General features: G+C 43.9%; 2 protein-coding genes across 2 annotated transcripts in view; one reads left to right on the top strand and one right to left on the bottom strand.

Annotated features, from left to right (window-relative positions):
- LOC115204090 (astrotactin-2) overlaps positions 1-14,653 on the top strand; it is a 525,217-nt gene that overhangs the window by 386,253 nt on the left and 124,311 nt on the right. Inside the window, exons 14-16 of the mRNA XM_029769397.1 lie at positions 3,701-3,825; positions 5,931-6,035; positions 6,220-6,399. Of these exons, the coding sequence (XP_029625257.1) occupies positions 3,701-3,825; positions 5,931-6,035; positions 6,220-6,399 (410 nt within the window). The remainder of the gene's footprint in view (positions 1-3,700; positions 3,826-5,930; positions 6,036-6,219; positions 6,400-14,653) is intronic.
- trim32 (tripartite motif containing 32) lies at positions 7,224-11,647 on the bottom strand. The gene is made up of 2 exons (XM_029769398.1): positions 11,559-11,647; positions 7,224-10,700 (listed from the first exon to the last, which is right to left on the bottom strand). Exon 2 carries the CDS (start codon positions 10,687-10,689, stop codon positions 8,665-8,667), a length of 2,025 nt encoding a protein of 674 aa, XP_029625258.1. The 5' UTR covers positions 10,690-10,700; positions 11,559-11,647; the 3' UTR covers positions 7,224-8,664.

Raw genomic sequence — 14,653 nt, 5'->3', positions numbered from 1 at the left:
CACTACCTTCGTCCACTCAAAGAGGTTATCTTCTGTGTTTAGTAGGAAGAGGAAGGCTTTGGTGGGTGGTGGGAAATGTCTAGCACAAATAGTACAGCTTCAAATAAGCTATTATAGTCAGGAATCTTAAGTGCATTTGTGTGTGTGTGTGTGTGTGTGTGTGTGTGTGTGTGTGTGCCTGTGTGTGTGCGTGTGTGTGTGCCTGTGTGTGTGTGTGTGTGCGTGCGTGCGAGCCTGTGTGTGTGTGCATGTGTGAATGTGCTAGATAGAAAGGAAGTAATTCAGAGAGAAAGAGTTGCAGCAAATCAAGAGAGCAAGAAATTGAGAAAGTTGTTCATATTTCCACATCGACGCGTGGGCCTGATTATTTATAAACACTGGACCTATTGTCTGTCTCATTGCAACAGCAACTTGTGCTCAACTCAACATGGAGGCCCTTATTTAAATGGGGAGAGTTTAGCCCATTTGGAGGCATGTAGGCAGCACAAGGATAAAGCTTGGCAGGACAGCTTAGTCTCAGTCCTCCTAATGAACACACAGGGGTACTGAATGAAACATACAGGATGGTAACATACCATGCTCACAACAGTGGAACGCATACAGACTACACTATAAACCTCACAGGTGTGTGTGTGTGTGTGTGTGTGTGTAATGGTTCATCAATAACTCATCATCCCTCACTCCATCCTGTTGTCTGCTTTGTTATGTATATTTTTTATTGTCTGCTACTTACAGACATTCTGGTTTTAAAGCTAATATTGTAATGAGTAATTGTTGCTCCTGCATTTCAGCTTGGAAACAGCTTTTCACCAACAATATTGCTAAAATGACTTATTGTACGGATAGGGAAAGGGAAAGATAGAGCAGATACATGTTATAAATAGCCAATTGGAAGTGTTTTGAAAGCTGGATTAATTCTTCTCCTTAATCCACCATTGTGTTTCATCCATGTTGGCATCTCCTCCGTCATGTTTCAGAGCTGACGACAGCAAGCGAGAGTCTAATCACACTAAAGTGATCACCACTCCACTGTATCCACTTTTCTTTAGAGAGAACGGCGCATCTAGAATCTACGAGTGCCACTTCCAATCTCATTCTTAACCCAATTTTCCACTTCTCCAGCAGTGTAATGATACAAAACAATAACACTTTTCTCCAATAATGAGCAGCAAAAAGACCTCGCTCCACTGTTGCTCTCCTGGCCAAAACACACTGCAAAGTAAATAAAGGAATGAATAAGGCGCCCAGGTGGGCGACAAGGACACAGTCTTGTATGGGTGTGAAAAATCCATAAAGCTTCATATTGGAGGGGACATGTCCCTCCAGGTTCTCGTTCCGCACCGAGCTCCCAACTCTCTCTGACTTAATTTGGTAATCGATATGGTTTCTGTGAGCACAGCAGGGGGATCTTTTTCTTACGGCACCTCTCCTCTCTGCCCTTGAGTTTCCTCTCCAGTCCCGGGGTAAAAGGAGGCTGTGATTGCCTCTAACAGCCTCTGTGGTTAGGGGGAAAGCTCTCCTGAAAGACAATGAGAAGGGAAGGTGGAGAGTAGACAGAAGTAGACAGAACTCCAGACAGAACACATGAAAGTGAGAATCAGATAGAGCGAGAAAAGGAACAGCTCAGAGCTCAGACGAAAAGATAGAGGGAGAGTCACCAGGGAGCATGCTGAGACAGCAGAGAGCAATTGCTGCACGCTATCCTTGTCCGCTCAAAGAGGTTCTCTTCTGTGTTTTCACAGGAAGATGCAGGCTTTGGTGGGTGGTGGGAAATGTAAATGTCTAGCACAAACAGTACAGAGATGTAAAATGAATGTAAAAGAGAATCTGACCTCTCTTTTCTCTGAGACATGTTTCAGTCACCATGAAAGAGTATTATGGGTCTATGTCTATATGTCTGTCTGTGTGTCTGCTGTCTTCCATAACCCAATAATGTTCAGCACTATAGCATGTATAACCATGTGTATAACATGAACTGCATCACACTCACTTATGTTTTTCAGTCTGAAACTGGAAGGTCAGATTTAAAGAAGGGGCGTAGCCAGAAAAAAGCTTGTTTATGCTCTGATTGGGTGGGCCTGGCTTCCCAGTGGGTGGCTCTGTGTCCACTCAGGCCCACCAATGCCTACACCCCTGATTTAAAGAAAGGGCCAATTCAATTGAGAAGTATGAAAGCTGGGAATGTAGAAGTATGAAGTAGAAACACCATTTTCTAGGTTAGAGGAGTAGACTGGATTGTGGCATTGGACTTGCCTCTTCCTCCCTTTCTCCCTCGTTTCTTTACTTCTCTCGCTTTCCATCTGATTTCTCGACCTCTCCCTCCATCCATATCCCTTTCCCTGCCCCCTTCCCTCTCATTCCTTCTCCAGCTGAGAGAGACAGAAGTACAGAGGATTCCAGGGCAGAGCTTATCTCTCCCTGCAGGTCCCTGTCCTGTTACCAGTCTTTTAAAGGGCAGCCAACCGGCACACTCTCTCACATTCTCCACACAGTCAGTCAATTCCCCCATACTACTGCAACCAGACACTGGTCACTTTCTCCCCAGTTAGACCTTTAAACTATCACACTACAATATATCTCCTTACTATGCTGTTGAGATACTTGATCCAACCAGCGAGTTGTGGTAACAGTCCCAAGCCATTACATATCACTCTTCAACTATATCTAGTAGTTTCAACTCAACCTGACAGAACGTCCCATTTCTTTATAGCCTCTGTAATCCTTCCAGCAGCCCCTTGGTGCAAAGGAACATCCTGTTGCTGTCTGATAAACCAGTCATTGTCATTGTAATGAGAGAATATGAAGGTGTTGTTTGATGCAGAGTCAGTAGTAGGGTTGCAAAGGGAGGGTATATTACTGGAAACGTTCTACGTTTACCAGTAAACTACCATCATTTTGGTAGCTTTCAAGTTTTTGGGGGAATTTTATTAGATCACATCTAGTGGCCTTTTTGGGGTACTTCAGATGATCACAGGTGTCTGTAATTATCTCTGGCCCTCTGTGTGGCCTTATCGCATGTAAAATATATAAAATAATCAAATACAATGAAAAATAAAAAATCAAGAATGACAAAGCTGTAAAACATTATCCTAAGTATAAGCCATCAACTTAGTGAATACCATTGACGTTTAATATGAAGGTTTACGCATAATATATATATTTTATTATGTCAATATGTCTTTGTTGTAAATGTTTTGGCGCCAAACTGTTAGCAGTTGTGAAAAAAAGTCAGTAGTTGGAAGAGCTCCAGAGTTAATTGAAAATAATAGCATTATTGATTAGATGATTTTATCATTAATTAGCCCATTTTCTCTTCACCCACATGGTCTATTCACTAGAACTCCTGGATATCTCCTGGACACAGATAGAAAAATGCATTCTATATATGAATACTTTATAAAAAAGTTATTCAAGTCTAAATGACCAAAGTTAACATAGATTACCTGTTCATTACTAAAATTACTGAAGATTCCGGTAATGTTTGTAAATTACCGGTAGGTGTGCATCTCTAGTCAGTGGTCTTGCACTGTGTCTAACACTATCAGGTAGCACCACCTGTCTCTCTGTTGGAGCACCTGAAACACAGTGGAAAGAAGCCACACTATCTTACTACAAACTCTGATGGAGATGAAAACCCAATGTTGTCTGACAGGGCTGACTGTTTTGTGTGTGTGCTTTTCTTTCTCTATTTCTCTCTCAGGGACAACAACTTCATCAAGGATTTCCCCCAGCTAGCAGATGGACTGATGGTCATCCCGTTGCCTGTGGAGGAGCAGTGTAGAGGAGTGCTGTCTGAGCCACTGTCAAATCTACAACTCCTCACAGGTTTGTGTGTGTGCCTCATTCGGAACATACACTGCCGTTCAAAAACAAGGCCATTTCTATGTGACCCCAAACTTTTGAAAGAAAAGCACATTTTTTGTCCATTTAAATAACATCAAATTGATCAGAAATTGATCAGAAATAAATGTCTATTGTAGCTGGAAACGACTGACTTTTAATGGAATATCTACATAGGCGTACAGAGGCCCATTATCAGCAACCATCACTCCTTTGTTCCAATGGCACGTTGTGTTAGCTAATCCAAGTTTATCATTTTAAAAGGCAAATTGATCATTAGAAAGCCCTTTGGCAATTATGTTAGCACAGCTGACATTTTTTGTCCTGATTAAAGAAGCAATGAAACTGGCCTTCTTTAGAGTAGTTGAGTATCTGGAGCATCAGCATTTGTGGGTTCGATTACAGGCTCAAAATGGCCAGAAACAAAGAACTTTCTTCTGAAACTCGTCAGTCTATTCTTGTTCTGAGAAATGAAGGCTATTCCATGCGAGAAATTCTAGGCAGAGTTGCAAAGAAAAAGCCAAATTTCAGACTGACCAATAAAAACAAAAGATTAAGATGGGCAAAAGAACACAGAGGAACTCTGCCTAGAAGGCCAGCATCCCTGCGTCGCCTCTTCATTGCTGACGTTGAGACTGGTGTTTTGCGGGTACTATTTAATGAAGCTGCCAGTTGAGGACTTGTGAGGCGTCTGTTTTTCAAACTAGACACTCTAATGTACTTGTCCTCTTGCTCATTTGTGCACCGGGGCCTCCCACTCCTCTTTCTATTCTGGTTAGAGACAGTTTCCGCTGTTCTGTGAGCCTGTAATCGAACCCACAAATGCTGATGCTCCAGATACTCAACTAGTCTAAAGAAGGCCAGTTTCGTTGCTTCTTTAAACAGTTTTCAGTTGTGCTAACATAATTGCAAAAGGGTTTTCTAATGATCAATTAGCCTTTTAAAATTATAAACTTGGATTAGCTAGCACAATGTGCCATTGGAGCACAGGAGTGATGGTTGCTGATAATGGGCCTCTGTACGCCTATGTAGATATTCCATTACAAATCAGCCGTTTCCAGCTACAATAGTCATTTACAACATTAACAATGTCTACACTGTATTTCTAATCAATTTGATGTTATTTTAATGGACAAAAAATGTGCTTTTCTTTCAAAAACATGGACATTTCTAAGTGACCCCAAACTTTTGAACGGTAGTGTATACGTTTCTACATTTGTTTGTCAAGGATTTATTTTCCAATTAATACAACATTTCCTGTAAGCTCAATACCTAGAAATACTGCAGCATTCTCTGCTTTATAAACCCATAAGAGTGGGACTCCAAGTGTGAGGTCAGCTAGAATGATACTGTTCATCCCCGTGCACTGTACTGTGCTATTGCTCCTGACATCCCCATGCCTCTGCAGTAGGCACACACGTACAGACACCTCTCCAGGCCCTCTAAAAGCTGACACGTGCACCTTCTTCACCCCACGTGTTCCCCTCCCACGACCCCTTTGGGGGCCGTGACTACTCTGTCAGTTGGCTTGAAACCGCACCTCAGGACTACTACCTCTGTCCATTAGCTGAATTGGCTGCAGCACTTTGCTTCTTGTTGACCTGTGACTAGTTTCCAGAAGGGTCTGCTACTCTTCTCCGAACACAACTGGAAATAAATAAATTATTTAGGTTTAAGTGGGAATTCTGTTGTTGTTCTCTTCACTCCTGTGTTCTAATGGCCTTGTGCTGACCCAGACTCATATGATAGTTTGGTAATGCAATTACGGAGGTGAGATTGCTCACGCCTTAATGCTGGAAATCCAATTGGATCTATTGCGGCCGTCTGCCATTGATTGCGCACGGGGTGGGAACTTTCGTGCCGAGACAAATAGTGTTGTTGGAAACAACAGGATACACACTGTACACAGACAGTGTTTGTGTGAAAGAGAAACAAAGCTAGCTAATGCACTTCGGACAGTTACAAATGTGCCTGTGTAACTAAAACTCTGACACAAATTATCCATAGCTTTCAATGCATGAACAAATTTGGGCCTACTAAAATTGTGGAAGTAATTCATGACTATATATATGTGTCTATGTCCATTGCAGGCGATGCCCAGTTTAATGAGGCTATGGGCTATCCCATGGTTCAGCAGTGGAGAGTGAGGAGCAACCTGTACAAAGTCAAGCTCAGTGCCATCACCTTGTCTACAGGTATGAAGTGTCAATTTACTGTCATATATTTCACTATTTTACAAGCTTACCACTACTAAACTTATCATACTGCACGGAAAACACATACAGTAAATCATACAGCATTTACAAAAACTTTTATTTTTGCTTCAGCTATAACTACAATTCAATTTGTTCCAAATTATTTCCCCTCCACGGTTCCCAGGTTTCTCCAAGGTTCTGAAGACGCTGACTGCAGAGAGCACCAGAGAGGAGCTGCTGTCCTTCATCCGGCAGTACGGCAGCCATTACGTGTCTGAGGCCCTGTACGGCTCCGAGCTCAGCTGCACCATCTACTTCCCCAGCAAGAAGGCCCAGCAGCAGCTCTGGCTGCAGTACCAGAAAGGTGAGCAGGGAGAGGGGGAAGCTGCATGGAATGCAGGTGTCCTGTCAGTGATCAATTTAGACCCAGGGATCCAGGTGAGTGGACTATCAATAGTCTTAATTGGTTAATTAAATCCCAGACAAAAGAGCAAAAGTGGGGCTTATTCAATATGGTGCAACGTTCAGGACGTTGCAGATAGAGATGATTCATAGCATGACAGACATGATTCCTGATTTTATAAGTGGCCATTGCCCCTGAGACAAAGCAAAGAGAATAGCCTCTCAGAATTCCTTCAGTTGCATTTCATAATTCAGTTTTTCCTGCAACAGAAAAATGAGGCAAGACCTGAAGGGGCTTTTGTACTGTACTATGCTGCACCACTGAGAACTTCACAATGGAATTGGTCTGTTACTGACGGTGAGGGCTGTGGATAGCATGAAAAGGATGTTTCATGTTTTACCAAATAAATGGGTTCAAAGTATGCATGGTAAACACTGAAATACAAAGAGACATGCTTTGAATAAATACATTTGCTACACTGCAGATACTTCCAAAGAATTTACAACAGATAGGCTTATAGTACACAGGGCTATTGACCGGAGAGGCGCAGTGAAATGTGTTGTTTTTCAGGGTCAGCCATAATAGTACGGCACCCCTGAAGAAAGTTAGGGTTAAGTGCCTTTCTCAAGGGCACAGATATGTTTCACTTTGTCAGCTCAGGTATTTGAACCAGCAATGATTCGGTTACTGGCCCAACGCTCTAACCGCTAGGCTACCAGTCACCCCACATTTTTTACATTTCCCCAACGGCCAATAAACAAATCTGAAACCACAACATGCAGATCTTCATCAATGTTGGGTTTATTGCACTCAATAGATAATCAACATTACAAACATGAAATTGAGACTCAAGTTACGCAGAAACTCATCTAATGCGATAGTAACACATACTGTAAAGTCACTGCCTCCACCGAAGGCCACACTTCTGAAAGACACATAGGTTGACTCAACACACATAATGCACAAACAGAACATCCAGAAGACCCAGTAGTGTGTATATATATATATTTTTTTAAACTAACTCAGAGGAAATAGGAAATTACATGTAAAGAAATCTCTCTCCAGTTAAGTCCAGTGAATAAAATCACATTTAGACAGAGAGCAACAGTTTTGCTGTTCATCACATTGAAACAAGGACACTTGATTTTTATAGCATTTTATGCCTTTTTATATTGTAAATAATGTAATAGATTTGGAATATCTGTAGTGATTTGTCAGTTAGGCTTAAAATATATGTAGTGTGATATGTCAGTTAAGCCGGGAGTAGGCCTACATGTGGTGATCATTTTATAAACTATTTTGTAATGAGAGACTATTGCAGTGACATGGTTAGCATGCTGTCTACCACAATATATTGAATTTAAATCCTTCGGTGATTCAAAAAACATGGTTTCACAATAAATTACCAAAATTTCACCTATGTACTCATCTGTATTTTTTCTTTGCCTCAGATTTATAAAGGATGTCCATTATTATAGCACAATGCAATCCCAGGATATGTGATTGGAAGTTACAGAATAGGAAGTTCCCCCACTAATGGTTCAAGGGAGGGTAAGCTGATCCTAGATCTGTGTCTACATGTAACTTCACTCATTTGTAGGTTGAAGATGGAACCCCCTGGGAGTCCAACACTCCAGTCAGCAACTTGAACTACATGATATACGTTTTATTGATGGCTGGGTTATAGTGATCATGCCCATGATCCCATCCTTTACATTTAGGTTTGAGAAGTTTTCGATTAGACATTCCTTCTAAACCGATAAGGCCTGTAAGCGCAATTCATTTTAGCAATTTATTTTCTTGCCACGTCATTAGGCTTAGAAATTCTCATAAATCTCCTCTTTTGTATAGTACGTCAATTAAAATATAACAATTTCACACGTTGATTGACATACCGGTTTCCCCCACCCCCAAAGTGACAACACTGATGCATTATTGCTGTCTTTAGTGCTGTGATTCATAAAAATCAACCGAGGCAGCTCAAATGTTAGACACAGGCTTGGTTCCAGTCTGCTCCTAGCCAGTCCCACTGACTGACCAGGGATCAATGATTAGAATATGGGCTCATTATATGAACTGCTAAGCACTGACCAGAGCTCAGATCATGGAAGAGCACGAGTTGTTTGGAATGAAGCCATTTATTTTAAAGTGACAGATCGACAGTTCACCACCGTCTCTACACACACCCCCATACACACACACACTAGATTTGTAGTTTCTTAGCCCCTAGCAGGTGGAGGAGCGTCTCCTCTGTAGGTACGTGTAGACTTTTACACAGTGGTCCCAGCAGTCCAGCACCATCAGCTGTCCTTTCTGTGTGACGGCCACGCCCACAGGGCACGTCAGTCCCTCCTGGATGAGCACGTTGAAGCCGCCCTCTTTGGGGAACTGCAGGATCTCCTTCCTGCCGCTGTCTGTCACCAAAAGGTCCCCGTTTGCGTCCACGCACATGCCCGTGATGCAACGGAAGTCCTCAGTCTCCGAGAAGAAGTGGCTGAGCTGTTTGCCCAGCTGGCCATCCGTGCCCACCGAGCCAATGGAGAAACCCCCCTCTAGGTGGTGCTCGTTGTGGCGGTTCTCAATGTTCAGGCCCAACCCCTGGGTGAAGTAGACGGTGCCTGCCGCGTCGCACGTCACGAACTTGGGCCGCACGGCCGAGCATAGGCGGTTGTAGTTGACCACACCCACGTTGCGATCCACCGCCAGGCACCAGAGCTTGCCGCCCTCCACGTCAGACACCACAAATTGACCCGAGGGCATGGCGGCGATGCCCCAGGGCTTGATCAGCTGATTCTTGTGGCAGGCCACACAGTGGCCATCGGTGGTGTATACCTTGACCGAGTTGTCGTAGTTGTCGGTGACCCCGATGAGGCCCTGAGGCGTGATAGCGATGGACAGTGGGATGAGGTTGGGCAGGTCAGCGCCCAGGAAGCTCAGGACAAAGTTGTCGATGCTGCTGGGGTTGCGGCGGATCTCCCTCTGGAAGCCTTTGCGGTTAAAGATCTGGATGCGGTAGTTGCCCCGGTCAGCCACAAGGACCTCACCCTGTGAGGTGACGCAGATGCTAACTGGCAGGTTGAACATCCCCGGCAGGTTACCCTTGCAACCCATCTTTTTTACAAACTGGCAGTGCTGTGGCCCCGAGCCAGCCCTGGCATCACCGGGAGAGGAGGGCCCCCCTTCATCCATGGACTTGGATTTAAAGCTGCCCGGTGAGGCACACACCTCATCTACAGGCATTACTATATCAATGTCTCTGTACAGGTCCCCCACCGCCCCTGCAGCCCTGCACATGGTACCAACCCCAAACTCCAGCAGACCCTCATCCTCATCAGTGTTGACGGTGCAGGGTTTGGTGGTGAGCTGGGCCACGTCCAGGGCCTCTGGGTGCTCCGTAGTCACCAGCTCAGGGTCCTGGAGCTTGATCAGAGTAGGCAGGTCCAGGCTGCTCCTTAGGTCCAGCTCCTCCTCGTCCCTCACCCCTCCGTCCTCCAACAGGGCAATGTCACTCTGCTTCACCTGCATGGTCAGGTAGTCGCAGCGGGACACCACCTGCACCTCGGCCAGGTTCAGCAGGTATGTCTGCTCCTCCAGGATCTGACTGTTAAGCTTCTCCACCTCGGCCATGGAGGCAGCGAAGGCCCGCCGCTGGCGCCCCAGCTCCTCCTGCAGACGCAGCTCAGCCCTGGTGTACTCCTGCTGCACTGCCCGGTACTTTACCCGCATGTTCTTTGTCAGACTGTCAATGGCTGCCCTCTTTTTCTGGATGTGGTCCATGGCTTCGCGGAGCGATGCCAGCTTACCACCCAGGTCCTTCCGGCGCTGCTCAGCGGCCACCCGGATGGGCTGGACGGTGTGGCCCTGCTGCTGGTGGCCCTCACCCTTGCAGAGGTCGCAAAGCACTGTGCCGCAGTCTAGGCAGTACTGTCGGGGTAGGCGGTTGCGGCAGGACTTGCACATGAGGGCACCGGCGGTGGTGCAGGAGCTGGCACAGTCCAGGATCTTGAGCACAGTGAGGTTGTCGGCCAGCTGGGAGATGCTGCTCATGCGGGAGACCCTGCTGCAGAAGGGGCAGCGCACGCCGTTAATGGTGTTAGCCAGCAGCTTTTCCAGACACTGTCTGCACACGGTGTGGCCACACTGCAAGAGCTTGGGCCGCAGCTGCTCCTGGTTATACGTCTCCAGGCAGATGGGGCACTCCAGGACCTCCCGTAGCAGGTCCGGGTCCAGAGCCGGCAAAGCTGCCGCCATCGTGTTCACACCTGTGAGAGGATTAAAAATGGAAATGATTCACTACTCAAAGTATCAATGACAATGACTTATGTTGGAAAGAGGTTGCATTGCTAACAACTTATATATAACAAGCAGAGTAAAGATGCTTTGTCATGACTTCTCATTAAAATGGCTGCATTGCATTTTGACCACGAGTAATAAACTACTAGACTCTAGTTACCAGAGTCACCTCTCAGGAACATTGGAAGAATAAACTCCACTGTGCGAAACTTAAACGTACACTTACTGTAACAGATACAGTGCACTTTAGCTGGTCATATAATTAAGGGGAGTGTAGCACAAGCAGCAGCAATCTATCATTCAACAGATGAAGCTAGCCTGCTTTCAAGTAGTGATACCACTTCTCATGACCACATTTAGATAACTAACTACTTACTTACTTGCTTATCTACGCTAACTAACTAGCTCGCTACCTAGCTATACGAATGCTGCGACGTTTGTGTTATTGAGCTGTCAATATGTTAGCTAAGTGCTAGCTGTTAGCTAGCAAGTTAGCTAACGTTAGCATAACGGATATTTCTCAAATCAAGCGGTCACTACATGGCCAGTTATTTGCAAGCAGACGACGCATTTCTGCACAGTTACTACACACAATGAATAATTGATAATCTCGTGGCATGTTGATGTTTTGTTTGCTGATGCTAGCGCGAGCTATGTTAGGCAGCTTGCAGTGGGAGGCCTCCCCAAATCGCGGTGTGACTTCCAGTTTGGGGCAGTCACGTAAGAATTCATGATCGAGTGGATTTTCAAAGTCAAGTATATACATGCTATGATCCTAAAGGTCTAGGTTTATTCGGTTGACATCTTAAACTAGCATAAAATCTTACCTTGGTTTCAATGTCAGATCTGTCGTGGTACAGGGGCGTTTGGTGGGTGTGCTGCTGCCACTGAAGCGAGACTGCGGTGTTGACGTAACTTTACGTAATACTTACGCCTCGATCCCACCGACAGTATTTGGTACATCAGAAGTACATTAATTTCCAATGGAACGCTGCGTTTTGCCTTGCAGCATTGTGTTGCAGAGGCAGTTGCTGTGCGTTATGTGTGGTGCATACGTTGGATTTATCGAATGTATGCAACAAACTGTATGTGTAGACGGCTTGACAGAAATGGTAGCAGAAAGTGAATGTTGAAGTTTCATTGCACACATATCCAGATGATGCTACGTACCATTTGGCGCATTATACTGTGGGTGGGATCGAGGCGTTATTCTCCAACCACCTCTATTTTCATTGGCTCTTGCATCCGCATCTGGGACAGGGTCCCAAAGTGGTTGGCAGTTATTTTTTGTCAATCAGTTTTGAATTATTTTATACAGGGATATATGGGAAATGAAGTTTTAGAAGATCATGTATTAAATAATGTAGCTAGTATTAAATGGAATGTCGGTTTATTAGTACAATACAACACTGTCTCTAGTTTTAGCAAAGAAAATATATTATTCTAATGTCATGGACATTGCATTATACACCATTTGATGATTCCTCCTTTCTGAATAACGGCACACCTCTTAAAATCCTGTACCAGATAATAAATTATTCAAATCATTTATCATGAAATTATGTGGGCCATTTGAGAGCAATGCAGGATTTATAGACATGCCTTCCATGAAATGTAATACGATGCGCTTACATCCTGTAGTAACAGGATGAAAATAAATGAGGACAGTAAGAAGACATATCCTTTGAACCGTGAAAAGTATCCATCTCTAGCAGTAGCCTACAGTTATGTACAGTCATGGGCAGATGTGTGCAGATGCTGCAACCCATGGAAAATAGTATATCAGCTGACCCCTAGATGGCAGCAAAGGTCTTATTACAAAATGTATTTCTAGTGAGCTACTGGGTTGTAATAACAGAGTAATAATGAAATAATACCTTGTATGATGTATTGTTTTATTTATGATGTAGGTGGTTGTTGTGTTTTGTTGTGATGTAATTGTTTTAACCCTGTTGGATCCCAGGAAGAGTAGCTGCTAATGGGGTAATGAGGATACTAATAAATACAACAAAATACAACAACAAACAAATTGCAGTTCAGAAAATGAACTACCTGCACATTAATATAAATTAAAAGTTAATTCGCAATTTAAAGATTTTCATAACGCAATCATAATGTTAAGCTATGCATAACTAAAAGGTAAATGGAAATGAAAAAGGATAGGCTATATGCTTGCTTTAGCTATACATTAAAATGTTTTACATTTACATTTACATCATTTAGCAGACACTCTTATCCAGAGTGACTTACAAATTGGTGCATTCACCTTATGATATGTTTTCTCTAAACATTCTCAGTAAGCTTAAAATATATTTTCGATTTATCAAGGCATTTGTAAAGACAATCGGCTTTTGACTCACAGAACAGAAACCTTTTGTGCTGTTGCTGTAATTGTGCTGCAGCTGTGCCATATTGATATTGTGGTATTTAGGAAGCATGAGTTATCTTTGCTTACCTAAACGTCGCTGTCTACATACATTCATCTGACACAATGGGCCTTGAAAAAAAAACGTCAACAGCACTTTGTTTTAGTTTTGAATATTTTCGGGGACTTTTGCATCAATCAGTGTTTAGTTCATGGCTTCTACTATATTGCTTCCACCCACAACCCGGATTGATTCAGATGGAGGATAGGCTAGACGAGGGGATGTAGCTACTCACTTTATACTACTGAGATGCACCCTCTCTCTCTGTGTCTTTCCCTCCTTATCATGTGTGTATTTCATTGCAATTTCCCTTGATCTTGCATTTCCACTAAGAAAATGCAGAAATCAACTTACTGAGGAGAATAAATAGGGGATATGATCTTGACGAGTACCAGAGTAGTTACAAAGGCCAAATTGCATGTCAAAAAAACTCCTGAACAGAGATATTGTATGGGGCAATAATAACAATGCCAACACTAACAATCTGACAACATCTGTGTGAAATTAGCACTGAGATATCTGACATGTTGCTGGTGTTGCCAGGGCCACGATCATGACCAGAGTGTAGCTTCTAAGAATACACTGTATCAACAAAGACTCATTATTTAGAGAGAGGGAGAGGGGAGAGACAGAGAGAGAGGGAGAGAGAGCCCCCGTTGAAGCCGTCCGTGCAGTCCGTGCCCTTTGAGTAGTCATAGCAACCCGTGCCGTCCTTCATCGGCCACAGCCCGTCAGGACGTTGGAGGGACAAGAGAGAGACACCGGAGAAGGAGAGAAACAGAGAGAGAACGAGAGATCAATGTTTGGGAAATTCATTCATCCTTTATATATTAACTGTCTGTTTTACAGATTGCCCAAATATAAAACACATCTTCACTGCTAGTCTCCCAAATCAAATTAAGCTACCCATTGATACATTTTCTGTAGAATCCAGACAAAATAGAATTTTACCCAGTTGTAAGCCTCCTACACACCTGTAATTAATGTATAAGGGATGTGCTATCCAGTGTCCAGTTGTCACCTCTCAATCCCATCTAAAACTTTGGGATTAATATTAACTGTCAGAAATGATTGTCGCAGGCTTACGGATGGAGTGGAAGGGGAAGGAAGTAACGCAGACGGCTGTGATGTGAGCAGCCCTGCGAAGCCTGCAGTAAACCTGGGATAATCACAGGGCTTTATTGCGAGGGCCAAGTGATGACAGCTCCTTTCTGTGTCTGTGTTGACTCAAGAAGTGCGTGTAATTGGGCTCTTAGGGCCACCCCTTGAGCCTGTTTACATAGGATATGGAGGAGAGTATCCCTCCCCTTTCACTACTCCAGTCCTTTCACACTCTCTCTGCTCTGCAGCTGGGTCTGTGTTTGGAGCCCACAGTCTCACCACAACATCAGCCTATTATCAAACTACACATATATACTGTCTGATGACGTATATCTCACACACTTGCATGTGTTGAATGAAAGAGGGAATTTATTGACTGTCACGCTTCTCACCTC

Source organism: Salmo trutta, chromosome 12 (genome assembly GCF_901001165.1).
Source record: "Salmo trutta chromosome 12, fSalTru1.1, whole genome shotgun sequence".
NCBI lineage: Eukaryota > Metazoa > Chordata > Actinopteri > Salmoniformes > Salmonidae > Salmo > Salmo trutta.
This window is presented reverse-complemented; position numbering and strand designations above follow the sequence as displayed.

Excerpts from the sequence above, each read along its gene's own strand:
- trim32 (XM_029769398.1), bottom strand. The coding sequence starts at position 10,689 with ATGGCGGCAGCTTTGCCGGCTCTGGACCCGGACCTGCTACGGGAGGTC.